Source organism: Ochotona curzoniae, unplaced genomic scaffold (assembly GCF_017591425.1).
Source record: "Ochotona curzoniae isolate NIBS_2020 unplaced genomic scaffold, NIBS_Ocur_1.0 contig_1014, whole genome shotgun sequence".
NCBI lineage: Eukaryota > Metazoa > Chordata > Mammalia > Lagomorpha > Ochotonidae > Ochotona > Ochotona curzoniae.
Window position 1 is genome coordinate 49,967,188 of NW_024464920.1, and position 24,955 is coordinate 49,992,142.

General features: G+C 60.1%; 1 protein-coding gene across 3 annotated transcripts in view; it reads right to left on the minus strand.

Annotated features, from left to right (window-relative positions):
* The window catches only part of SCUBE1 (signal peptide, CUB domain and EGF like domain containing 1), an 85,812-nt gene that overhangs the window by 45,038 nt on the left and 15,819 nt on the right, over positions 1-24,955 (minus strand). For all 3 annotated transcript variants that reach the window (XM_040991463.1, XM_040991456.1, XM_040991449.1), the window contains exon 4: positions 8,266-8,400. In XM_040991463.1, the coding sequence (XP_040847397.1) occupies positions 8,266-8,400 (135 nt within the window). The remainder of the gene's footprint in view (positions 1-8,265; positions 8,401-24,955) is intronic.

Consider the following 24,955-nt stretch of genomic DNA (forward strand, 5'->3'; position numbering starts at 1 on the left):
AGTGCCAGGGCTGCTCCCAGGGTGGGAAGGGGCTGGGCACATGGAGGGAATGGATGGACAGGCTGAGGCTGTGCCACACAAGAACCTGGACCAGGCTGGGCTGGACCGAGCCGGGCTGGACCTCACACCTTCGGCTCCTGTCTCCAGGCCTGAGGAATTTGGGGAAGCCTTCTCCACGAATGGGAGGTGGTCCGAGCCCTGCCACGGGGAGGAACACGAGCTGTCTGTACAGACTGACGACGAGGTCTGCAGAGGCTGCCCAGTGATGCCCGCGAGGGTGGCATCGCTCTGTTCCATGACCCGTGCCAGCTCTATTCACACCGCTGGCCGTTTGCTGTGACTTGGGGAGGTTAAAGGTCTGGGCAGTGCCTCTCTTGCCTCCTGTCAGTTCCCTGACCGACCACTAGGTGTCGCCACGATCAAGTCCAAGTCTCGGGTGGAGGGCTGCTTCTAGAACGCCTGCATGACCTGCCTGTCCTTCCCAAGGGGCGGAGAGATTTCTTGGCCTGTCTTTTTTCTAAGATTCAGCAAGTAAGGCCACAGACTGGCCCGTGACTGTGGGCTTCAGGTCAGGAGCAGCACTCGGTGGAGCACGTGCTGGCTAAGGGTAGGTCACACTTAACACTACTTTGTGTCTGAGATCTCAGTCTAAATGGGCACCTGTGTCATCTATCGTCAGCCCTACCCCTACCCCCACAGGGACTCCAAAGGAAGCCTGGGGCTGGGGACAGCCTGGCTGTCCATGGCCGCCCTTGAAGTGCCAGACAGCTCAGACAAGCTGCTGGGTCAGCGGTCAGCCCAAGTTCTGTTCCAGATGGCCCAGGCCCACCCAGCCGAGCAGGCACCTGCCCAGTGACTCTGAATGTGCTCTCCTGGCTTTGCAGGGCTTCTCACACCCGGGGGCCTGTGCAGCAGAGCTGGGGTCCCGGAGAGCCTGCCTTGGGGTCCAGAGGCCTGGGGCAAACCCACCTTGGCCAAACACATCGGAGGCCTCAGGCCTGCCCTCTCAGAACAGGCAAGCCGGCCTGCTTTGCATCCTGGAGGGGTCCTCTCAGATTGGGTACCCTTTAGCTGTTCCAGCTGCAGGATCCCTGCCAGGCCCCACACTGGACCCCAGAGGTACAGGGGGCGCAAAGCTGCCCTTGAGGGAGAAAGAGACACGAAGGGCCGCACTGGGAGACTGGGGTGCAGCTTGGACACGGCAGGGCTGGAGACTGCCTGAGGAACCAGCAGGGGTTGGGCTGCTGTGTGGAGGTACCGTGTTCTGGGGGAGCAGAGCCAACAGAAGGGACTGGGGGCTCACTGTGGCAAGCAGAGCTGCTGAGACCCGAACCGCCACCTGTGGGGCAGTCTGGGGCAGGGCCTGAGCAGCCAGAGGCTTCAGCTGGAGTGGGCAGGGGGTGGGGCATCGAGGCAGGGATGCCCCGTGTCCCTGGGGGCCCTGGCATGATACACCTTCTTTCTTTGTTTGTCTGTCCAGTGCCCTTGGTCTTGGGAGGCGCTCAGACATGCCTGTGCCCTCTCCCACCTGTGGAACGGGGCCGAGAGCAGCCCCGGGGCCCCGGCCACTTCTGGGTTTGATGACCTGTGTCCACATCTGGGCACAGAGCTTGGCTCACTGGAGCGTACGGTGATGGTTTGGCACAGCCTTACCGACCTCATGCCAGCCACTTGGCTAGTGGGCACACCCTGTCCCAGACATCCCTGTAGTTCTCACCAACAATTCTGTCATGAGAGACGACTATTTGCCTCCTACCTGGTTGGCCTGGTCCCCTCCGTGTGCCACCTCCCACCCCAGGCCTGCGGCATGTCCACTCCAGGAGACCTCAAGGTTCTTCCGCAGGAGGCAGGGGGCATTTCCACTTTGGGGTGCCCCTGGCTTGGGGCCAGGCCAGGAGGAGGGCGTGAAGCCGGCTCACCAGCCTGAGTTGTTTATGGGGTGGGAGGCTCGTAAAAAATAATGGGCTGGATTTATTGTCCCTGCCCGGAGGGCCATTCCGGCCTGCGCAGGGCCAGGACAGGCCTCCTCCAGCAGTGCTGTCAGCTGCCCTGCGAGGTGTAAGGGCTGGTCGTCCTCCTGCCCAGCAGACAGCAGAGGGGCACCCGTGGCACTGCACGACTCATCCCCCTGGCTGCACCTTGGGGGGTGATGGGGATGGGAGGACGTCCAGGCCTGGTCGCCTGTCCTTGTTCCGAGCGTGGACAGCTGACCACAGGGAAACCTTGGACAGGCAGGGGGTCCGTCCACGTGGGATCCATCCTGGGCCCCTCCCAGCTTATGCTCTAGGAACCCCATTCCAGGAGCCAACAGCAGCCTGTCAGCTCTGCTGGTGTGCTGTGTGCAGTGTGTGTTGGTGGGGTGGCCTGGGAGTGGAGTAGCAGTTTGGGTACCATGGCTTTGGCATTGGCTGGTCAGCCCTGTACCTGCTGGACCCCTGCGGCTTCCTCCTGCTCCAGGGGTGGGGGAGGGGCACACACCTGAGCACTCCGGGGGTGGACCCTGCGTAGAAAAGCCAGGTGTGTGTGTGTGTGGGGACACGTGTGTATGTCAGAGGGGATGTATGTGTGGGACATTTGTGTGGATATATGTATGTGTGTGGATGTGTGGGACATGTGTGCTGGGGGACATGTGTGTGGGGACACGTGTGTGTCGGGGGTATAGGCCTTGCAGGTTGCTGGGAGGATGGTGTCCCGCTGGGCTGCAGGACAGGGCAGGACTGGGAGGAGAACAAAGTCGTGTGGAACATGAAGGACCAGGCGGGTGTGACAATACTGGGGACATTGGGACAGAAGGCACACCCAGAAGGGCACTCAAAGCAGCTGCCCCCCGATGCTGCTCCTGAGGGCACAATCATCACTTCTCCCTGGCCCAGCCCCGGGACTCTGCACCCCCAAATTCACCAGTGCTTGGAGTGGTGGGTCCCAGAGGCAGGGCAGGCCCCGGGCACCACTTCCAACGTGGCTGACAGGAACGGGCACATGTGCAGTGCCTCCTGTCCACCCCCAACATGGGCCCCCAACAGTGTGCCAGCTCAGAGAACCATCTTCCTTCAAGTCCACCACGTTGTGAGCGCGTGCCCAATGCGGTCTGAATGGTGGGGTGGTGGGGATGGCAAGGGGCTGGCGAGCCGTCCTGCCTGTCATCTGAGAAGCAAGGATGGGGCCTCCCCCAGACACTGGGTCTGGTGGCCTCCTATGGTGAGGAACGCATTTCTGCTGTGGTTCACCGTTATCCATACCCCGAGAAGGAGGCCTTCCCTGCTGACAGCCTGAGCAAGCACACCGGAACCACTGGGCTCCTGCAGCCCGAAATGGGCCTGCCTGGACCCGCTGGCCAGCCTCACCTGCAAGAGGCTGGGATCCCTCTCATATGGCTGGGACGAGCTAGGCACCTGGCTGCTGCTGCCCCAAGGCCCAGGACCCTGCAGGATGATCCTGGCCGAAGAGCATCCAAGGCCCTAATCCCAGGAAGCCCCATTCCAGAGCTTTCCTCATGCTAGCCACTTATGTCCCAGGGATGGAGAATGGGTCCTCCTGAGGGGCCAGGCAAAAGGACACCGGCTCTGGCACCTCCCTTAGCCCAGCCCTGCCAGCGCACTGTGAGGGTGGAAAGGGACTTGGCATTTTTAGATGCTAAAGTGAGGGAGCATCTTGTTTACTGACCCCAAGGTTGCTAGAACCCAAAAAATTCCAATGGCTGCAGAGACACAGCCTCCCTGTAACCACCAGAGGGGGACCCAGTGACACCCCCAAAAGGGAAGGGGCAGGTTCTCCCAGGAGAGCCCTGAGAGGAAAGGGCCTCTGGAAACTGCTGCTCTCAGAACTTCTATATCCACTGGGTGTCCTCCTGTCCCCTCACTGTCCTCCTGTGCTCCTCTGTCCTCCTGTCCCCTCCCTGTCCTCTGTCCCCTCACTGTCCTCCTGTTCCCTCACTGTCCCCCTCAGTCCCTGAGGCCAGCCCTCTGTTGGCTGACTGGATGCCAGCAATCTCCAGGGTCACTCCTAGGCTGAGCTCATCCCCTCTGCTCTCAACAACCCACTGGCCAAGCCCCCAGGGCTGCCCCTCGGGGCATGCTCTCCCAGGCCTCTGCAGCTCTGGGCAGCACAGCCCCAGTCCAGGCTGACCAGCTCATGGGGCAAAGGAGTCCCTTTTCTCTGCTTCCACACTGAACACACCAGGGGCAAAATGCAGGGTGCTATGTCCCCTTGAATCGCTGGGGAGGGGCAGCGGGGGTCGGTCCAGCAGTGAGGGTCGGCAAGCCCCACCTCACTTCCTAAGGTGGTCCTGGGTTCGAGGTCAGGAACCAGACCCAATTCCAGCCTTCTGCGAGGTGGCACCCCGGGAGGCAGCAGGTCACGACAGAGGGCTTGAATTTCTGCCACACCTAGTGTGGAGCTCTGGGCTCCTGCTTCCGGTCTGGCCCAGTCCCTGGCCACTGCTAGCCGTAAGGAAGCGAGCCAAAAGAAGGGAGCTCTGTCTGCGTTGAGCCTTGTCTCTGAGATAATAACTAAGCAATAACTAAGCAATAAAGGAGAGGCGGGTAGGGAAGGTCGCTTCGGTTCTAGCACCCCCGGGGGCCAGGGATCGGGGGTACAGCATTGGGCTCTGTGGGCAAATGACACACATCCTAACATGGGAGCAGTGGTGCCCACCTTGCCAGGTTCATTAAGGGGACCGGGTATCTCGGTGTGGCTGGGATGGTCTGCCCTTCCGGTACTGGTGTGGGCAGTCCATCTGGTTAAGACAGGAAATGTCTCTGCCACATTGTTTGGCAAAAAGCATTTAACCATTCGGTTATTCTTGCGGTACGAATGCCCGATTGTGGTGGCGATGTGGAACGAGATGGCAGACAGCTGCAAGCACCCACTGTACTGGCGTCAGTTTTCTGGTGCTGATCTTGTATTCTAGCAATGGGAAATGTCATCACTACGGAAAACCTCGGAGAAGGCTGCGGAGGATGGCTCGAGGCCAGGGGCTGGCGCTGAAGCTGGGAGCCAGGGACACGGGCCAGACACCTGCTGCTTCCAGTACCCACGTCAACAGGAAGCTCCTGGCCACTCATCGGGCACACCGAGTGTCTAAACTGGCGGTTTGACTCTGGGTCAGATGCCCACCCTTGGACTCCTACTGTGATTTGCGCCTTCTGATGAATCTATAATTTAAAAAACTTTTCAAAAGTCCCAACATTTTATCTCCAGTTATAATTAGATATTATCCCTACAAACTTAGATGAAAGCACCAAGCACTAAAATGCCAGCTCCTCGGAGCAAACCCACCAGAAATGGTGGCACCCAAAAGCCAACCACAGTGGCAGCCGAAGACAAGCCTTGCCCTCCTCCCTCAGATGGGGACAAAGGTTAAAGGACATTTTCTGGTGGCTGTCTCCAAAATGAGGCAACAGAAAACGGACAACTGCAGGACAGAAGACACTCAGCCAGCTTGAGCTGCTTCTTGAAGGAAAGAAAGTGTGGGAACTTGCATGGGACATTTCCACCATACAAGGATTTTCGAATGCTGGGTGCTTGAAGAGGCACACCTCTGCTGTATCCTGGGGCTTCTCCTAGGTCTCACCACGCCTAGGCCACCTACTGAGTGCATGTTCTGGAACCTTCTGCATTATCTGCCTTCTGCTAAGCAGGCAGGAGCCAAGACCCTGGGACCAGACTGGCAGAGCATTGGTCCTGCCATGGCCCTTGTCACCCTTGTGTGAGAGCCCGGAGCTGCTGGGGTCTTGCGTGCTTGGTCTGGAACCCAGACCTGGCACAGAGTGAGTGGGCACTGCAGGCAGCTCTGACCATTGCCACGGTGGCTGGCATCATCCATGCAAGGGGACTTGCTCGGGACGTGAAGATGTCCTCGTCCTGTCCCCTAGGCCTGACTGGCGGGGGCCGGCCTCACTGGAACTCTGTGGACGGGGCGCAGGGCAGCACGCGTTCAGGAACGGGGAGGAGGGTTCCTGAGAGGGGAAGTATACTTGCAGGGCTATGGGTCCCTGGCTGGGGGCAGGCCATCGATCCAGGACAGTGGAGCAGGCATCTGAGCAGCGCAGCCACACTTCCTCTGGCACCTTGCCCCGGGCCCACCCCCGGTGCCCTGACTGCTGGCATGCCCTGGCCAAGGCTGACCATGCAGTCTGAGGACTCGCCAGTCGAGCACCACTGTGGCTCTCCATGCCACTCACGCTGGCCTGCTGTCACCCTCCCATGCTGACACCACCTACCTACCTGCCTGGCCTCTCCTTCCTCAGTCCCTTCCAAGGCCCAGGTCAGTATTGGGCCTTGGAGTCACAGCGACCACCAGGAAGGGGTGCTGCTTTCAGAAGCCTGTGGCCTGCAGCAAAGTTGGCCAGGGGACAGAGCACAGGACAGCAGAGGCTGGCGATTCTCCCAGGGGACTCAGACGGGACACTCTTACTTGGCACTCACAGGGGAGCCCAGTGGAGAGATGGGGCGGGCTGAGAACCGCAGACCTGGGAGTGCCACGAGTGACAGGGTCCTGTTACCCGCTTTGTGTCTCGACTCTTGGTGGCTCAACATGGGACATACCACTTGAGTCTATGCAGCTTATGATGACACGGAAATTCAGACCCCTCACTCGGCACTTAATCCCTGAACTGAAGTGTCCCCGGGGACCAGTGAGGCATCGCACACAAGGAATGAAAGAACACACGGCTGGCCATGCTGGGGCCTTTCTGAACCCTGGTGGCACAGGTTGCCAGCAGCATCTGCTAAGACAGGAGAGCGAGTCGGGGATGGAGCAGTCACAGAGCAGAGGGAGATGGGTCCTACCCCGACGCCTCCAGGTTACCTTCTCTGTCGGGGTAGACAAGCAGCCTGGCCATGGGCCCAAGCCATACCTGAGCTCAGAAGCTCCATGATGCTGCCTGGTTGGTGGCCACCCCAGGGCAGGTCCACATGCAGGTGACCACATCAGAGCATTTCCCTATTCATAGCTCTGGCTGTCTCTAGGGAGGCTGCCTGGGCCCTTCGACAACCTAGGGGGCCACTGGATGCAAGGGACGGTGTGGACGTCCCATGAGGAGCTGATGTTGAGGGCCCGACACCTGCAGTCCGCAGCCTGGCCCACACACATGCCTTGCCAGGGCTTGGGCTGGCACCTGGGAAGCAGGGCTGCTCAGGAGCGCTGAGCCCCGTAGTCCTTCCTCCCTGCCAGTCGGTCAGGGTCAGCCCAGACTCCTGGCTGGGAGGAGAGACTTAAAGCAGTTGGTTCAGCCTCATGACATGGAGTTTTCCTCCTCACTTCTGCACGGGCCATTCTCCAGGGAAGGTCAGGTCAGGCCTCCCTGCCTCTCCAGGCAGCTGTTTCACACCTGGAGGTCTCTGCACCTCCTGGCTGGGCAACACGGAGCTGGGGCTCCCAGCAGGTTAGACTGTCCCACCCCCGAGTCCTGCAGAGATGGGGCTCAGCACACACCCTGCCATGACTTGCAGTGTGACTCCCTCCACAAGCCGTCTCCTGGCGCCACATCCTTCAGCAAGGCCCCACTGGGAGCCCCTCGCCATGCCCGCCCCAGCCTCCACGGGCCTCCCTGCCACACTGCTCTGGCCTTGCTCCTGCCCCCATGCTCAGTCAGAGCTGCTGAAGCTCCAGGAGCCAGCATCATCTTGAGCAAGAGCTGCCCCTCTCTAGGCACCCACTGCTCCCTCCATGTGGAAGGCACTCTCCTGGCACACGTGTCCCAGCCTCCGGACAGCTGTGCCCTCCTCACAGGGCCCACACTCCCAGATACGACCACCAGCCTTCATAGCGAGGGCATCCACCTGCTGGGTTTGGCTGAGGGCTAGCCTCTGTCCCAGTCGAGTCTGTCCCAGGACTACCCAGCTGGCCCAAGGCTTCCATGGTCCCTAACTCCTCCCCAAGTCAGCCTGCTACCACCGGGTCTGACCATAAGACTCCTGAAATGGCTGCTGTCCTGGTGACCACGCAGTGCCTGTGTTGGGGAACAGGCAGAGCCCAGAAAGAGGTCAAGTACCCCAAGGAAGGAACCATAGAAAGAAGGGGCCTAATTCTGCCTGACCCTGGCCAGCTCCCAGTCCAGAATAGGAAGACAGCTTTGCTGCCTGCTCAGCCCTCTGTGCCCCGCCGTCCGCCCCCTTCCCGTGCACACCAACAGCCCAGGAGTGGCAGGTGTGAGGAGGGAGCTGGCAGGACCGCCCTAACAACATCAGAAGCACACAACAGCCACTCAGGCCACCTCCTAAGTGCCCTGCCCTGACCCCAAGGGCCCCGGACGCCTCACTCACCATTGGAGCGGTGGATGCACGTGTGCTGGTTGTCACTGAGGAAGAAGCCGCTGTGGCACTGACACTCGTAGCTGCCCATGGCGTTGACACAGATCTGCTGGCAGCCCCCGTTATTGTCCTGACACTCATCCACATCTGTGGGAGGAGGGGGGAAGGAGGAAAGTCACACCAGGGCTGGGGGGCGGGAATTAACCAGAGACCACACAGCAACACTGAGGTGCTAGGCTATGGGCACCTCCCACTGGTGCTGTGCGCAGTGCTGCCCTGAGGCGGTACTCCACGGTGCTGAGCACAGTGCTACCCTGCAGTGGACCCTGACTCAGCGCCTGCTGTGTAACCAGCACAGCTCCAGACACCTGCTTCCATCAGTGAGCCTGAGTCAAACCCAGGAACAGCTCCACTTTACAGACTGAGACAGGGACAGAGGGGCAAGGCGGGCTTCCCAGGGCCCGCAGGCAGCAAGTGGCCGAAGCAGCCTCAGAACCAGGCTCTCAGAGAGCATGGAGCAGCCCGAGGCTCGGCTTCCACCCCAAGGAGCACCCCGAGTCCCCAGACAGCCCCACGCTGCAGCTGTGCCTACAGGACCCCGAGCCAAGGATGGCTGGAGGCCAGGGTGTCCCGTGGCACCCTGGGGCCCTGTGGGCTCATCTCCAACGTCCCCGTGTGTGGGGAGGTTTGCACAAGGTCCTGACCTCTGGCTGCCAAGCACACGGGGAAGGCGGCCAAGCGGTCTTTCCCACTGCCTGGGGCAGACGGGCCTTGGGCCCACACTCGCTCTGGCCTGGAGGCTGCTGGCACGAAGGGCCCTCCTGGCTGAGAAGCTTCTTTATGGAGCTCTGGTCCTGAACAGACCAGCATGTTCCAATTACTGCAGTCATAACCCGCGGCTCTGTCAGTTTGTTTAATGAAAGAAGGGCTTCTTAAGCCTCAATGTTCCATGTCTGTATTGTCATTTTAATAGGCAAATATATAAAACCACAGAGGCAAACGTGAGCTACTGGCTGCTTCCGGCTGATCCCGGACCCCGGCGCACACATGCACAGGCACACAGCGGTTCTTTTCACATGACCCCCTCTCCCTGTCGGCACCAAAAGGATGCAAAAGGGCCAGGCGGGCAGCGGATGCCCTGCCCTGACCCGGGAGCCGCGTCTGCTCCGGGGCAAATTCAGCTGGCGTTCCGAGGCTGCCAGACGGCAGGCCGCTTTACCACCCAAGAGGCGGGCGGCTGCCTTTGAGGCCAGCTGTGAGCAGGGTCATTACTCTCCAGCCGGCTCAGATGTCAGCCCTGTGGCAGCCGGAGGAGGAAGTGTCGCTCTGAAGTCTAAAAGCCGTCGGGGGTTCACAGGGCTCCTGCCAGGAGCGGGGTGGTGGTGGGATGACACAGCAGTCATGGGGTCTGAGCCCTGGAGCCCGGGGGCCACGGGAAGGGATCTGTTGGGCACCCCACCTCTGCTCGTCTTTGCTGGGGCAGCTCTGAGGAACGGCAAGTGACTGGGGTGTGTGTGTCGGCGGGTGGTCTGCCTGTAGCTGCTCTCAGCAGGCCGCAGCACCCTCTTGCGACCCATTCGGGCTGTGGGACATCTGTGGGCTCAGGAGGAAGGAGTGGGACTGAAGGAACTTGGGCCAAGTCACACACTGGGCCAGAGCTCTGCTGCAGGGCCTGGGTCTGCGTCCTGGCTGAGCTGGCTGGGCCAGGTGACATTATCAGGAGCAGGCCAGTCCTTACCCTGTGTCAACTCAGACCCATGCTAATTCATGGGTTCCTGAGGCAGCTTGCACCAGCACCCCGGGCTGAGTCCTTTGGCCCCACAGCACCCCACGGACGCACCCCACCAGACGTGCCTGGGACGCCAGCGTCAGCTGCTTCCAACTGCAGCCACCTCTCTTCCTGTGGAGTCTGCACCCCTAGCAAAGGTTCCCCTCTAAAGCCAACAAAACAGACATGCCCTCACGCGCACGACTTGGTGCCCTCCGGGTGCCACCCATCTGTGGCCATCTGGCCTGGCCCAGCTGCGCCCCTCGCTGGGCGTGCAAGGTCCTGGCAGGACGGCAGGGCCGTAGGCTGCGGCTGTTTACATGAGCAGGGAACAATGCCTTGCCAATACTGATGAATAATTGGAAACAAATGCAAGGCCGTGTAAACACTTCTTTCCCCCAGTCCCAAATGATAAAGCCCCAAGATTAAGCAGGCGGGAAGAGAGGGTCGCCCCTCTGCCCTCTCTTCCCGCTGTGGCCCAAACATAAGGCTCCCCCTGCCCCGAGCAGGGCAGCGGATCACGGGCATGCCACATGCCCGGCGCTGTGGGCAGCCTGAGGCTGAGGGTGTTGGATGATTGGCCTGGGCATCCTGCCAGGCACTGCTGTGTGTCTCTGACCTTGGGGAGGTTGGCAAAGTGACCACCTGGGGCAGCAAAGACTGGGCTCCGCTGGAGGAGGCCCCTGCCAGGCCTGGCACTGGCTCTGTGGGACGTCGGCTCTGGTCTGAGGAGACCGTGGCCAGGACACTGCTCCATGCGGGTGAGCACCAGGCCGGCCTCCGCTCACAACAGCGGTGCTCACTGGCCAGCCCCTACAAACCTCCACAATGGCTCGGATCCCTCATCATCAAGCAGCTGGGAAGCGGGAGGCAGACAGGGCCTGAGGTTGGCTGAGCTATTCACAGAAACTGAAAGGGGACAGGAAACCCAAAGGGTCAGAGTCCAAAGGCCTGACTTCGGGTCCTCTGATGGGCATCAGGCCGTGTGGCCAAGACAGGAAGTCGCCTGAGCATGGACGCGCTCAGCTCCCCAAAACCAGCACTAAGGATCCCCTTCTGTGTCATCCCCTGCACCCCAGCCTCCTTCCTCTGCCTGCTCCGTCCCTGCCTGGGGTGAGGACAGGCGCAAGTATGCACACATGCAGCAGAGGGCCAGGGCAGGGCGAGTGCTTGGCGTCAGGGATGGCAGGGTGGGGGCTCAGGTCCCAAGGGGCCGGCTCTGGGGTGGAGTGCACACAGCAGATGCACCACAGGGCACCACAGCCTGCTCACCTCTCAGTGTGGTTCGGGACCCTGCTCTGCAACAGGGCTCCTCACCCCAGCATGGCTCTTCTTGTCCTGCGGGCCCCTAGAAAATCTTACTGCTGGTCACTCACCCCCACACACCCATCCCGGCCTGTGTGCCATGCTGCCCTGAGGCTGCCCAACTCCCTGCACTCAGCGGGTGGCCTGCACATTGGCCCAGAGGCTTCCAGGAGGCAAGCAGCCACAGGAGCCAAGCAAGGAGTGAGGGAGGTCTCTGATGGAGGAGGGAGGTGGGGTGGGACCCTCTGAAAGCAAAGCTCCCAGACAGGGCCGGCACAGCACACAGGGCAGGGCGGCTGCGGGGTCCCCACTGTGCTGAGGGCAAGCAGAGACGCATCCTGGTTCTGGGCATGGGGGCAAGCCTGAGTTGGACCCAGCCCTGCCCTGGTGCCCCCAGCCCTGACAAGTAGAAGGTCAACAGCTGCCAAGGCCTGTGCTGGGTTCCTGGTGGGAAGGGAGGCACCTGTCCCCGGTTAAACCTCAGTAAGGGCTGGGCTGAGACAGAGGGGCTGTGCTCCCCAGGTGGGGGGGCGGAAGGCGGTGGGAGAGACCAGGGCACTAGGCAAGGCACGAATGCCTGGCTGGCAGAGGGGCCTCAGCTGGCTTACTGTCCAGCCCTGACCCTCATGGCCAGGCCGGAGCATGACCTGCCTCTCAAAGTCCCTGTTCTCAACTCTGCCAGCATGTAGTCTCCAGGCTGCTGCTGGCCTGGCCTCCTCTGACCCCTGGCCCTCAGTCCCCTTGGCTCAGTGTTTTCTTTGGATGATGGCCACTGCTGCAAGCAGGTACTCTGGCACCAAGGACCATTTCCCACTGGGGTCCCTGGGCTCAGCTCCTGTCCTGCCCCCAGCCCTCAGGTGCGACCCCAGCCCTGCACAGCAGGCCTTGAGCTGCCTGCCTGCCTCACAGCGCAGCCCCATCCCACAGCTCATGTGTGGGGTGGGCCTCTGTGCTGTGACTGGACGGGTGTTTTCCGGTGCGGACAGTGGCGGGCTACTTCCGCGCTGCCTTGGCAGGCAGGCCTGCGGTTTGCCCGTGACCCGGGGTGCGGTGTTTGTTTTTGTGAATAGCTGCTGTTTGTCCTCCTTTGCACCGAGGCTCCAGGTTTTGCTGTATTTATAACTCAACATGACTCCTTGGGTCTAGCCTCGGTGGCTTTGTGTCCTGCGAACGTGGCAGGACGTGACAGAGACTCCGTGTTCTGCGCAGGCCCCACCTGTGTCGGTCTGGCTGCCAGGGCCTTCTCCAAGGTGTCAGTTTTATCCTGGCCCGGGGCGGGAAGGGGTGTGTGTGAGTGTGTGTGCTGTCAGGGGCCTCCGAGCTGTCACTGTGCCCTGGTTCTGGGCGAGGAGGGCTGTGTATGTGTGTGTTATGGAGGGTGGTGGTGGTGGTGGTGTGTGTGTTAGCAGAGTATGGTGCCCAAGACACCAGGCCCATCTCAGCCAGCAGCCCAGCCGCCCGCCGCTCCCCCGCATGGCACTGAGGGCTCCCACCTGGTCCCTGAGGCTGTGCCCCCACTCTCCACCCCACATCCCCACCTCTGCTCTGTCAGAAGGGGCAGCTTAGGGAGAAAAGCCTTTTGGCTATCGAGCGGCTCTTGCAAAATTGCATTTGATGAGTTAAGTGTAAATAAATGAGAACCAGATGGATTCGATTTCGGGTAAAATACACATAGGTCTTAGGGCTTTGGGGCCTGGGTTCTGGCGGATCCAGAACACTCCCTGAGCTGTCAAGAGCTCTGCCTCCGGCAGGCAGGAGGGAAAGCAGGGTCCCCCAGGACCTGTCCACTTCCTGTTCCACACACCAGCCGAGGCCTTCTCTGGGGGCCCTGATGCCCCGGCAGGTTGGCTGTTAGCGGGAGACACAGGTAATGGCAACAGTCCCATGAGCTGGGAGCCCACGGTCATGGGCCCACAGCCTCAGGACCGCTACCTAGGGAAGGCTCTGTGGAAGCTCCCGGCCTTTGAGGCCTACCCACCTGAGCCCTGCCCCACAGCTGACTGCTGACCAGTGTTCTTGGGACAATCTAGGCACAGGGCCAAGCCTCAGAGAGTGAACTGCTGCGACTCCGGGGCCCAGGGTTCCTTCTCTGTAATGCAGAGCTGACTGCAGGGCAAAGCGGTTCAAGCACCATGGCGAACAGGGTGGGGGCAGGCAGGCTCTGGGATGGGAACGCCCCTCCGTGTTGGGAGAGGGGCAACGTGCCAAGTCCAAAGGCAGCCTGTGCCCTGCACGGGCCTTCTGGTCTCGGCTCTTTATGCTACCTCCAGCCCACATACCACCTGGGGGGCCCTTGGCTGGGGCTCCCAGCCTGCTGGGGCCGGGCCTGCAGTGGCCGAGGAGCTGGGTGCGTGGGCAGCTCGCTGTGCTATGGGACGAGGCTTTTGCTGCACTGCACACACCGTCTTTCGTGCCTATAACCATGTAACGGAAAACGCACTGGCACGTCCCCGTGGCTTTTCACTTGGTTGTGTCAGCATCACTGGGGTCTCATTCCAGAACATTCTCATCACTCCAGAAGCTGTGCCCATCCTCTGTTCTCCCAACCCCTTCCTGACCCTCCAGGATTGCCTGCTCTGGACCTCTGGGAGCAGCCGATCCCCCGGGGTCCTCCTTGTGCTCAGCGTTGTCTGTGCTGCAGTGTGTGGCAGGGCCCACTTGCAGCGGGGCTCCATCCAGTTCTGTTCAGGGCTTTGGAGACACTCTCCCTGGCCACCAACGGAGAGCGCAGTAAGCTCTTCCTTCTCCCCACCTGGTGGCCTGTGACCTGTCCATCTCTCCCAAGACAACACAGGGTCCCGGGGTGTCTGTGGGTGGACCGTGCAGCCGTCGGAGCAGACAGAAACACACCTGGGAAGCTCCTAGGTGCCTAGGGCCACTTGTCAACGTCTGTCTAGAAAATGGATGGACCCACTGGTCCAGTGCGTCCTGCTTTGCCAGCCCTGTTCCCGGGAGGAGGAGGACCAGGAGGCAGTGTTTCCGGCAAGCACTGAAAAAATGGAGTTTGGAACGAGCTGGGTGACACCTGACTGACCCCCCATTCAGCTCCAAGCACAGGCCAGGACAGGGCTGTGACGGCTGAGCCCCAGCTGCGTCAATGTGTTCTGAGCCATCTCTTATGCAGTGGCTGTGGTGGCAGACAGAGCCACAGTGAGGACTGGATGCCCCCTCCCCTGCCGGCCTCTGACTGCACAGCTGTGTGATCCACGCTGGACATCTGTGGGAGGCCCTGGAGTTTGTCAAGATTCCTTTCGATGGTTCTAAGGTTGGAGGGCTGGCCAGAAGGGAGGCGCAGAACCAGACAAACCAAGCGGGGGCACCGGGAGCGCCCAACTGCACCGAGTGAATCTGCAAGGGGCTGCCCTGGAGCTCAGGAGCCCTTGTGGCTGCTGTGATGGCCTGGGCTGGCGCCAGGGGTGTCAGCTCCTTGTAAGAGGCCCCCTGATTTCCAGGGGCTGGTCTGGCCGGTCTGTGCCATGTGAGTCCAGCCAAACTCATGGATCCCTAGCCTACACGAGGAGTTCTAAACCTTCAGGCATTCACACTTCTGGCATTTTCTTCCACCTTACAGCTAGCTGTAAAGTCCACGCCTTCCCCTCGCCAGCCTGCTGGGCTGTGTGGTCGGTCTCCCTCGTCTTCATCTGGCCTGTGCCCTCTGCGTGGCAACTCCGCAAGGACACGTCCCTGCCCAGGCTGGCCAGGTGCACTCCCCTGGCTTGTTGTTGGGTACTGGGATGCCCCTCACCATCAGGTTTCAGGCTGGGGCGCGCAGCCATGACCAGGACCGAGGAAGGAACCTCTTGACAGAGCTGATGATAAAGGCCTGGCAGAGGGCTGTGAGCTGGCAGCAGGAGGCTTTCTGGCCAAGTCAGGGGGCACCCGAGCCCTGGCTGAAGCACTTGAAGTGTGCTGACCCACACAGCTGACCCATCTTCTCCAGCCTGAGCCTGCGGCACACTGCCCCTCCAGACCCTAGCACGTCCGGCATCGCTGTCTGACCCTACAAGGACATTTTGTGAAACGGCGAGAAGCAACAGATCGGCGCTCCCATGCCCAAGACACACCCGCATGCAGGAGCATCTGCTTTCTGTCTCGTCCCACGCAGGCGTTTTTTCCTTGCAAAGCACCATCCTGGACAGTTGGTCTGCAGCGCCACCCTACCCCCACCCCTTGCCTCACTGCAGGCGGCTCAGCCCTGGCCCCCTTAGCAGATGCTGGGAGCAAGTTCAGGCCACGCAGGCCCTTGGTGCAGCTACTGGCCAGTCTCTGCTATTCCCACAGTTGCAGGCAGAAACCTCGGCACGCAGGCCTCAGCCCTCAGAGATGGCCTTTCACACCTGGCTTTGCCTGGTCTCCCCACGCCCACCTGGGGCTTGCCACTCCAGGCGGAGCGAGTCAGTCGCCTGCCCCACCCTGGCAGACAGGCACGCACCAGGCCATGTGATCCAGCCAGGGGCCCTGCCGGACAGGCAGGGCAGGGCAGCAGCTCTCCCTGGCCAGGGCTCCCCACGGTCTGGCCTCAGTGACGCTCTCCCACCTCGGCCACGGGCTTCTGGTAGCAGGTGGGAAGAGCTGTGTACAGGTGGCAATGTGATGTTCACAGCCACATGGGACTGTGCCTGCGCCCGGGCCAAGCTGGACAGGAGCAGACCACCATGCCACCTGTGCACCTGCTGGGGCAGCCAGATGCAGGGGGAGTGATTTTATGCCTTTTTTTCTTGGAGCGTTTTTGGATAATTATTCCACGTGGAGAAGACAGGGAAGTGAAATGGTTGTGGTCATTCAGTCTTTGTGCCCTGCCTGGCGGAAGTGCAGAGGAATGGCTGGAACTTTTGTGTGGCGCGGGGAAGGTTCCCCAGGCAGGGGCCGTTTGTGCCGAGGGCTGGGTGGACATGGATGACCCGAGGGGGCTTCACACTGAACTTGTTGGGGAAGTCTGAAGGGGAGGCAGGGGTCAGGTCAGCCAGAGAACGTCGTGGAATCAGGCCTCTGCTCTGCCCCCTCACTTCTGATCCCGTGGCAGCTGGCTCATGAGCCGGGCGGGGGAAGTGGGCCTGTGGGATCCTCCCCCTACCAGGGAGGTTCCTAAAGACCCCAAGCCAAGTGTCTGGGCAACTGCCACGGCTGCCCACTTGCCACAAATGAAGCATGCCAGCCGGGTTGCACAGCATCTCTGCTGGTGTTCTGTTTCTTGCTGTCCGTGGAGGGGGCGAGGTGGGTGACAGTTTGGGGTGCTAGGTGGCTAACGCACAGGGGCTGGCTAACGGCCACTGTAAACGGGCCCGTCCTTGTGGGGGTGGGGTGCAGAAAGAGGAGGACACTGCAGCATCTGCCCAGGTCCGGCTGAGGTCCAGCTGCGGGCCACTCCAACACAAGCAGGACTCTTGGCAGAGAAGCGCTGGCCCGTTTTAGGCACGCGGCTCTGTGTCTGGTGTGGGGCATGTGCCCTGGGGGTAGGGTATTTTTAAAGAGCCTTCAGAGCACACTTACTTTCTGTTTATTTCTCAGAGCTCTGCCCGAGCCCTTGGCAAGGGCTCTGCAGACGGGAGCAGCAGTGGGCCGCAGTCGGCTCATCGTCCGCGGTCGGGGTTTTTCTGGCTGTTTATGGACTCGGCCTCTCCGTCCTGTGGCAGAGCAGGACTTCTTCCCTGGGGCCACCAAATCGAGACCTCTGTAGAGGTGGGTCTGACCCCAGGGGGAGTGACGGTGGACTTCAGCCCTGTGGGCAGAGGCCTGGCCATTACTAAATTCTCCTGCCAGCAGGAAGGGGGTCTCGGGTGGTGGTGCCACCCCTGACCTGACTGCACAGCCAAGGTGAGAGGGTGAGGGAATGGGGGTGGACACCCTGCCGCCCACCGTGTGCACTGTGCCCTCACAGAGACCACCAGCTATCTCCCTGCCACCCTCCTATCCGGGTAAGCACAAGGTCAGCTAGCAAGTGGCTCTGTGTCTCTCCATGACAAGAACAGAGCCCAGGGGGAGCTGGACATGGACGTGGGCCCTGGGGGAGTGAAGACCCCAGCTCAGTGTGTGTGCCCCCAAGGGTGGCCTGTGCACGGCTGGTCCTCTTCCTTGTCCTAATGAACATGCTCCAATATTATGCCACACACACACACACACACACACACTCACATTAATGAGCTGGCCCCGGAATGAAGAGCCAAGTTGGTCAAACTTTCTGGGAACTCCCAAGGAAGTAGGGACCATTGCCTGAGACGCCCACTGCAGGTGAGGGACGCTGGGACAGGGTGTGCACTGGGCCTTGGCTCAGTGCTGAGGGATGAGTGGGGAGTCCTCTGGGTAGCAAGCACGAGAGCGCCCAGAGAAGGCAGGGGCTGCGGCGTGAGGAAGTGAAAGATACTGTACATGCCAGAAGCCTGGATTGCAAGCCACAAGGAGAGGAGGAGACGGGACTGCAACCTGGCCGGGTGAGGAGGGTCCTGCAAAGAGCCTGACCTCATAGCCCAGCAGGCTGGATGTGCAGGCCCAGCCACAGGGCTCCAAGGGCATGGTCAGGGAGCCAGAGGCATGCACGGTGGTGAGGCCCTGGTCCTGGCCAGACCTGCTGCCCGTTACTGCCAGAGCAGCGTGACCCCTGCCCATGAGGCTTGGTTGGGAAATCGGCGCTGTGCTATAAACAACAACAAACTCTGACAGTCTGCTTGAGTGCCTGACCTCACAGCGCGGGGAGACTCCCGCCCACACAGGTCCCCCAGCGGCCGCTGACCTCAGGCTCGCGGCTCCTTCCACTCTGGCCCCCTCTGTCAGATGCAGCCCACCCAGTGTTGGCCTAAGCTCCCGAGCTGGCCCCGGGTACAAAGCCGTGCAGGCCTGCTTCGCTTGCCAAACATGTGGGCTGCCCCCTGCCTGGCCCGGGGTCTCCTCACGGCGGCAGTGACCCCGGGCGGACGGATGGACGCTCGTTTACACAGACTGGGCCACCGGGCAGCCCGTTTCTTTTCCTCAGGCCAAAGCATTCCCATCAGATTAACTGTTGTAAAAAGCCGAGGCGAGAGGCCAGCCCGAGTCCGGCTTGTCCGCTCACGGCCAGTCCCTCCACCCCCGTGTGTTAACATCACCTGAGCGTGGTGGGCTAAGAGCGGGGACGGCGTGGGGCCGGGGGCAGCATCCACATGCAGAGTGGGAAGAAAACTCTGCAGTTTACCTTAGAAAATGTGGCTGTTTACGGCACGAGTCTCTGGCGGTCCGAGGCTGTTTAGTTTTACATGAAAATGGTCGGCGTTCTCCCCCCAGCCCCCCGACCGCCCCAGCAAGAAACGCATCTGAGCTGGAGCTGTCGAAGCACAAAGACAAATAAACACAGGCAACTCGAGCCTCCACTTGGGGTTCAAGGGAGCAACACATCGTCTCCAGCTGTCCTCCGGAGCGGAGGGGCGCGGAGAGGACTTTCACCGTGCCGGGAGTGGCCTGCCCCGTGCACGGGGGCGTCCAGGGGCGAAGTCCTCCCTGGTGGCAGCTGGGCTCCAGGCCGGCCGCCCCTGCTGCCCCGTCCCCTTCCTCTGAGCAGCCTTGCCTGTCACCTGCGTGTCCCTCTCGGGCGATCCCGGTGAACGGGAGTGGTTCCCGTTTCATAGGGTCCCAGACCGAGGCTCTTGTCTGGTCAAGGTGGGGCAGCGGCGGCAGGAAACCCTCAGACCGGGGGCAGTGTGGAGCAAGCCCCGGCCTGAGGGTCCAGCCACGTCCCCTGCACCACTGCACGGATGTTCTCTGGGTTCTGACTTTGCATGGCAGTAATCAATGCTCCTGGGAGGAATGCCAACTGTTGGTTCCTCTCCACGTGCCAGGCTGGTCTCACCCAGCCTTGACCTCCACTGTGTCAGACAGATGTGACTGCTGTCTGCCCAGAGAAGTTAGGCTACTTTCTTGGGTCACACAGGAAGTGATGGATCCAAGGTCAGTTCCTGCTGTTTTTTGAGTGTGAGCTCTCAGCCAAGGCCTGGCACAGGGCAGGTGCACATAACAGCTTTATGAGACAGACGCTGCAAAGATCTCTGGCTTACGAAGCAGCTGTGGGGGTGAGGGCGGGGGCTGGCCGCTCCCCAGACATCCGAACGGGTTCCCAGGCTCCAGGAGACCGCCTGCTCATCAACTCACACAGCCCAGCCAAAGCCACGCGAGGCCGGCTGGCACCTCCAGTCGCACCCTCCACATGCCGAAACGGCAGGAAAACCCCAGCGGTGGCCCCGATCTCGTTTTCCCTGCTCCCCTCACACTGGCGAGCGGTTCCCATGAGTTGCCTTCCAAATCGGGTCCAGCTCTCCGCTCTCCTGTGGTCACTCTGTGCTAAGCCACCATGACCTCGGACCAAGACCACCACGGGGGTCTCCTTATGCCAGCATGCCACATCATGCATTCTCTTCCTGGCAGCCCCAAACTGTCTGCTGCGTTTAAAAGTCAACTAGATGAGTTAGTCTCTGAGCTTTTCGGTGAATTTGGGATTAAATCCACACACCTTTCTAGTGTTGGTAAGGCCCTTCCCTGCCTGTCTCCCTGTCACCCTCGGACCCTGACCCTCTGGGCCACTGACAGGCCCCCCCAGCTTGTCTCCGTCTCAGGGTCCTGCACGTGTCCAGCCTGCTCCTTCCTGGGCGGAGGCCCCTTCCTGAAGGTGTCTCCTCTTCTCTGGCAGGGTTTGGGGGACACGACCTCTGGGGCCAGCCTGGAGAAGCCCCATGGTCTTGGCGTTGTCCCCCGGGGACCTAGTCACTGTGCTGGGAAGAGCCTCGTGCCAGCTCTTGTGCAAAGATCACATAAAGACGACCTGTCCATAACCAGGCCAACAGCCAGTTCCGACCGTTAGACACGAGTAAGGAAGCTTCCAGATGACTTCAGCTCCTGACCATCAGCTCCTCTCCAGCTTTCTGTCTCCCTGCTCCCTCCCCGAGGCCACAGACACTGTGGGATGGAGAGCAGTGGTCCGGCTATGCCCTGTCAGGATTCTGGACCTGCAGCATCTTTGAGCAGATGGTATTCACTGCCCGCCCCTGTGTGTGTGTGTCCTGGTTTTTTTTTTTTAAATGCAACCACAATAACTGGAGTCTTCACTTGCCCAAGCCTGTCACATTTCCAGCACCTTCTGTCTCATCACTTTCTCTTATTTCATTTCCAGCGGATCTGGCCGGAGACGGCTTGACCGAGTTTACAAGTTTACTTAGAGACGGTCCTGCTCCACTTACTGTGCAAGCACCTTGTCGAGTGGGTGCAGCGCTGAGCGTGTAACACTGTGTGCGGCTCAGAGCATTTTTAAAAACAAAAACGAATGTATGCACAGGTGGAAGGCTAGGGATTCCTGGTCATGGAGCATGCTCTCCCTTTTCAGAGCTGTGGGGACGGGTCTTCCTGGCGACCTTGGGTGTCCACAAGAGAATCCCCATCTGATTCACCTTTAGCTCTGTACGGCCCGATGTGGAGGTCTGCTGGGGAGAAGGCTGACAAGGCATTGGGCCATGTGCGTCAGCTCCTTCATTCCACAAGTATTTATCAAATGCCTGAGTCCTGCCTGGCATCGCACTGGGCTCTGAGGAGGGGGACAGAGGGGTGGATGAGACAAAGTCTGCTTTCAGGGCAAGGACCCAAGACAGAGTGCAAAGGCAGGCCTGGGGTGGGCCGCACAGGACCCCAGAACAAGGGCAGACAAGCCGGTCCAGGGTCAGGGGCAGTACAGCTGGCAGAGTCCTGGTCCGCCAGGCCTCACGAGCCGGTGGCAGGACAAGGAGCCAGGAGAGAAGGTTCTGGAAGAGAGGGCTCAGCACAATCAAACAGGATGACATGATGTCCTGAGGGAGGCTCAAGGCCACACGTGGTGCCCAAACACAGCAGGTGACAAGCTATCAGGGACGAGGTCCCCGGACACGCGCGCCCTCGGCCAGCAGATGCTGCGGTTCAGAGTCCCCCAGCTCACACAAACAAGGGCATCTCCAGCAGCCCAGACCCAGCAGCATGGAGCCACTGTGCTCCTTTCTCGGTGCTGTGGGCAGGAGGTGGGCCGGCAGACAGGCTCCTAGGCTCGTGGGGACAGGAAGGACAGCAGAGGCTTCTGTCCACGGGTGCTGGACACGAGCACAGGAGGGGCGCTCCATGGACAGCAACGGGAAGGCAGCGAGCTGGTGCGTAACTTGATCCTTCTGCAGAGTCTGGCTTGCACATAACTTGTCTTCATCAGGGGGAAAAAAGTGCTGAGAGGCCAGCCCAGAATTCAAACTGTGAGCGACCGGAGAGATGTGGTTTTCAGTAAGACAAGGGAAAGAGCGAGGTCGGAGCAAACATCTGGCTCGGTGAACTAATGGCTCTGGGGAAAAAGGAGCCTTGCTTTGTGAAGACGGGGCGGGGAGGGGGGAAATCACCCACTGCTGGTTCTCATTTAAGATGAAAAAAAAAATCTTATTCTATTAGCCTAAATATCGTTCTGCCGTCCAATTGCATGGAGTTTGGAATAATATTTTTCAAACAGAACTACTGCTATTTCAAGTAATTACATAGCTAAAAGCAGCCATTTGGGGTTGAGCAAGATTTCATCTTGGTTCCAATTCCCTCCGGTGTCATTTTCTGTTATATTTGAGAAATTCCTCAATAAAGATGTCAAATAGAGAGAAGGGTTCGCTCTCCAAAGGACGGACTTGGACGTCCTCCAGGACGCAGTCCCAGGCAAGCCATCTCCACAAGAAAATAACCTCGTTTACTCAAAAAGAAAGACAGGGTTCAACCGTGCACTCAGGCAGGAAAACAACCCTGAAGCTACCAGCCTCGTGGCTGCTGCTTCGCTCACCCGGACAGGGTCTTCACCCGGAGTCATGCAGGAAACGTCTCGACTCGACAAGACTCTTGACCCTGACTCCGGAGATCAGCCAGCCAGGGGACGCCACGGGCCTGACCGTGAGATGGGTGATGCCTCTGTGACTGACCAGGGGCGGAAAGGCCTGCACAGGCAGAGTGAAGTGCGAACCTTCTGACAACTCAACATCTCCCAGCCTGCCAGGGCGGGCCCTGTGCTGGAAGCCTCATCAGGTGGCACACACAGATTCCAGCGGGCTGTGGCCATGCGCAACGGGGAGGGGACTCGGCCCTGCTGTGGGCATCATGATTTAGCAGGAAGGGTCCCCATGTCTGCAGCCCTACCCCTGCTGTAAGGAGTCCATGGGTCAGCTGGGAGTGGGGCATGGCCTCCTGCTCATGGGTGTCCCCGCTATTGCAGGCCACGTTCCCACAGCCCAAGCCTGGCAGTTCTCAGAGGGACAGAGGACACTTGAGTGTAACTAGTAACAGACGGAGAATGGCCGAGCTCAGCCCTTCTGGCTGGGTTGTCCTGAGGCTCCTTCTGGTGTGGCAGGAGCCCAGGGGACAGAGTAGGTGTCACCCATGAAACCACTTCTGGGTGCAAAAATCCAATGAGTGCTAAACTTCTGAATTCTAATTTAGCCTCTGGAGTCATCAAGAAGGACCCCTGGCCAAGACTGAGAGACAGGAACTTCAACGTTATGTCTGAGCATAGTTAAGTGGGATAAGACCTCCATCCCCACCTCTGCCCAGGAGCTAGGACCTGGACACTGGCTGTGGCCCAGTGGGAGGGAGGCTGTAGTCACACACTTCTACCTGCTAGCTCCTGGATTTATTTTATTTTTTAAAAAAGATGTATTTTACTTTTATTGGTAAGGCACATATACAGAGAGGAGGAGAGACATAGAAAGACCTTTGTTCACTGATTCACTCTCCAAGCAGCCGCAACAGCCAGTGCTAAGCTGATCCGAAGCCAGGAGCCAGGAACTTCCTCCCGGTTTCCCACGCTGGTGCAGGATCCCAAGGCATTGGGCCGTCCTCAGACCACAAGCAGTGAGCTAAATGGGAAGTGGGGCCACCAGGATTAGAATTGGTACCCATATGGGATTATGGTGCGTGCAATGCGAGGATCCCAACCACTAGGGTCCACTAAGCTTCTGTGCTGGGCCCTAGCTCCTGATTTTAAAGCGTTGAGCAACTATTGAACAATCACCACAGGGGTAGACTTGTGTCTAGGGGTGGAGAAGGCCTGTGGGCTAGCAGCTACAGACCTGTGTTGTGACACGGTGACCCCATTAGACCTGGGCACGGTTTCCCACCTGCCTGCTTGGCTCGACACACTTTAGAGTGGTCACCTGGAGCCTCTGACACATGAGTTTCTGCTCCGTTTTATCGTTCTGGGAGCTGAAAGATCTGGTCGAACTCCCAAGTGATGGCACCAGAGTTTGAGCGTACAATGTCCAATTTCCACCAGCCCGCTTCTCCAGCATGACCTGGTTCAACGCTGACCCAGCCCCAGGACGCTGACCCACCCCGGGGCCTCCCATGCAGGACACCTCCCACCGGCCACATCCTTGAGCACTTCAACGTCACAGGCCATCGGCTGCACAGAGATGGCGTTTTGCCTCGAGAAGGAAAATGATCAAATTCAAAGATGGCGGCTGGGAAGGGCCTACCCAGAGCCGAAGGCGGGGTGGGGCGAGGGAGAGAGCAGGTCTCCGACTGCCACAGGGGCCTGCTGCACGGCCAGGGCAGTGCCCCCAGCTCCTAACCCATGACAGGAACAGCTCATCAGAACAAAGACCCCCCTCCCAAACAACACTGCTAGGGGGAGGCTGGGGACACTGGCGGCCTGGGGACACGGGGCGTACATGCCCCAGGCAGGACAAGGGTGTTGACGAACAGGGACACACCAGTGCTACGGCTGCAAAGGGGGCCCTGGCAGTGCAGAGGGCGCGAGTTCTGGCCCCAGTGAGGCCCCAGAGGCCTTGCAGGTATCAAACCAGCCTGCGCCAACACAGGGCACCTGCAAGTTGATGACAGTGCCCGGGCAGTGTGCATATTCAGTGGCCGCCTCTGCTCTGAGCCCAGGATCTCACTGACTCCTCCCCAGGAGAGGGACCATGCATTCCAGGTCACTTGTGAGGAGCTGGAGGCACTGAAAAATGACGTGGCCGGTCAGAGGTCACGTTGCTGCTAAGAGAGCCGTGGCTCCCGGGGTCTGCTCTCCTGACCACCGGGTGACACAGCTTCCAACTGGCCATCCGACGACTGTCGGCTCTGCCTTCCACGACCAGCAGTGACAGAGATGGCTTCTCTCTGTCATCTGTGAAGGTGAGGCTCCTGGGATTTGGGAGGATTCCATGAGAGGACCACTGGGAGACTACTTCATTCCACACGACGCGTGAGGAGTGGTGCGACTCCTTAGGGTTTAACCCAAGGCTCCACCTGACTCTGCAGCCCTCTCCCAGCTACTCCTCCCCAATGCCCCGAGCCCAGCCTCCAGCGCTGCCACAGCCACTCACAGGGCCGTGCTCCCTGACCTCGGGGGGGTCCAGCACCTTCTCTTTGAGGCCCCTCCTTGAGTCCCGCTTCCACCCCCACCCTGGCCCGTTTGGGGCTCTCTTCCCACAGGCCCCTCTGGGCTTTAATAACCTGCTCTCCAGGCCTCCGCTTGGGCAGTGATTTGGGGTGTAATTACATGTTCACAGATCTGTTTCCCATAACAGCTCATCTGCGCTCCAACATGCATTAAACAAAACCAGGCTGGGGACTCGGGCGAGCGGGCCCCTGAGAGGCAAGGGCAAGAGCGTGCAGGAAGTGGGGCTGCCACGC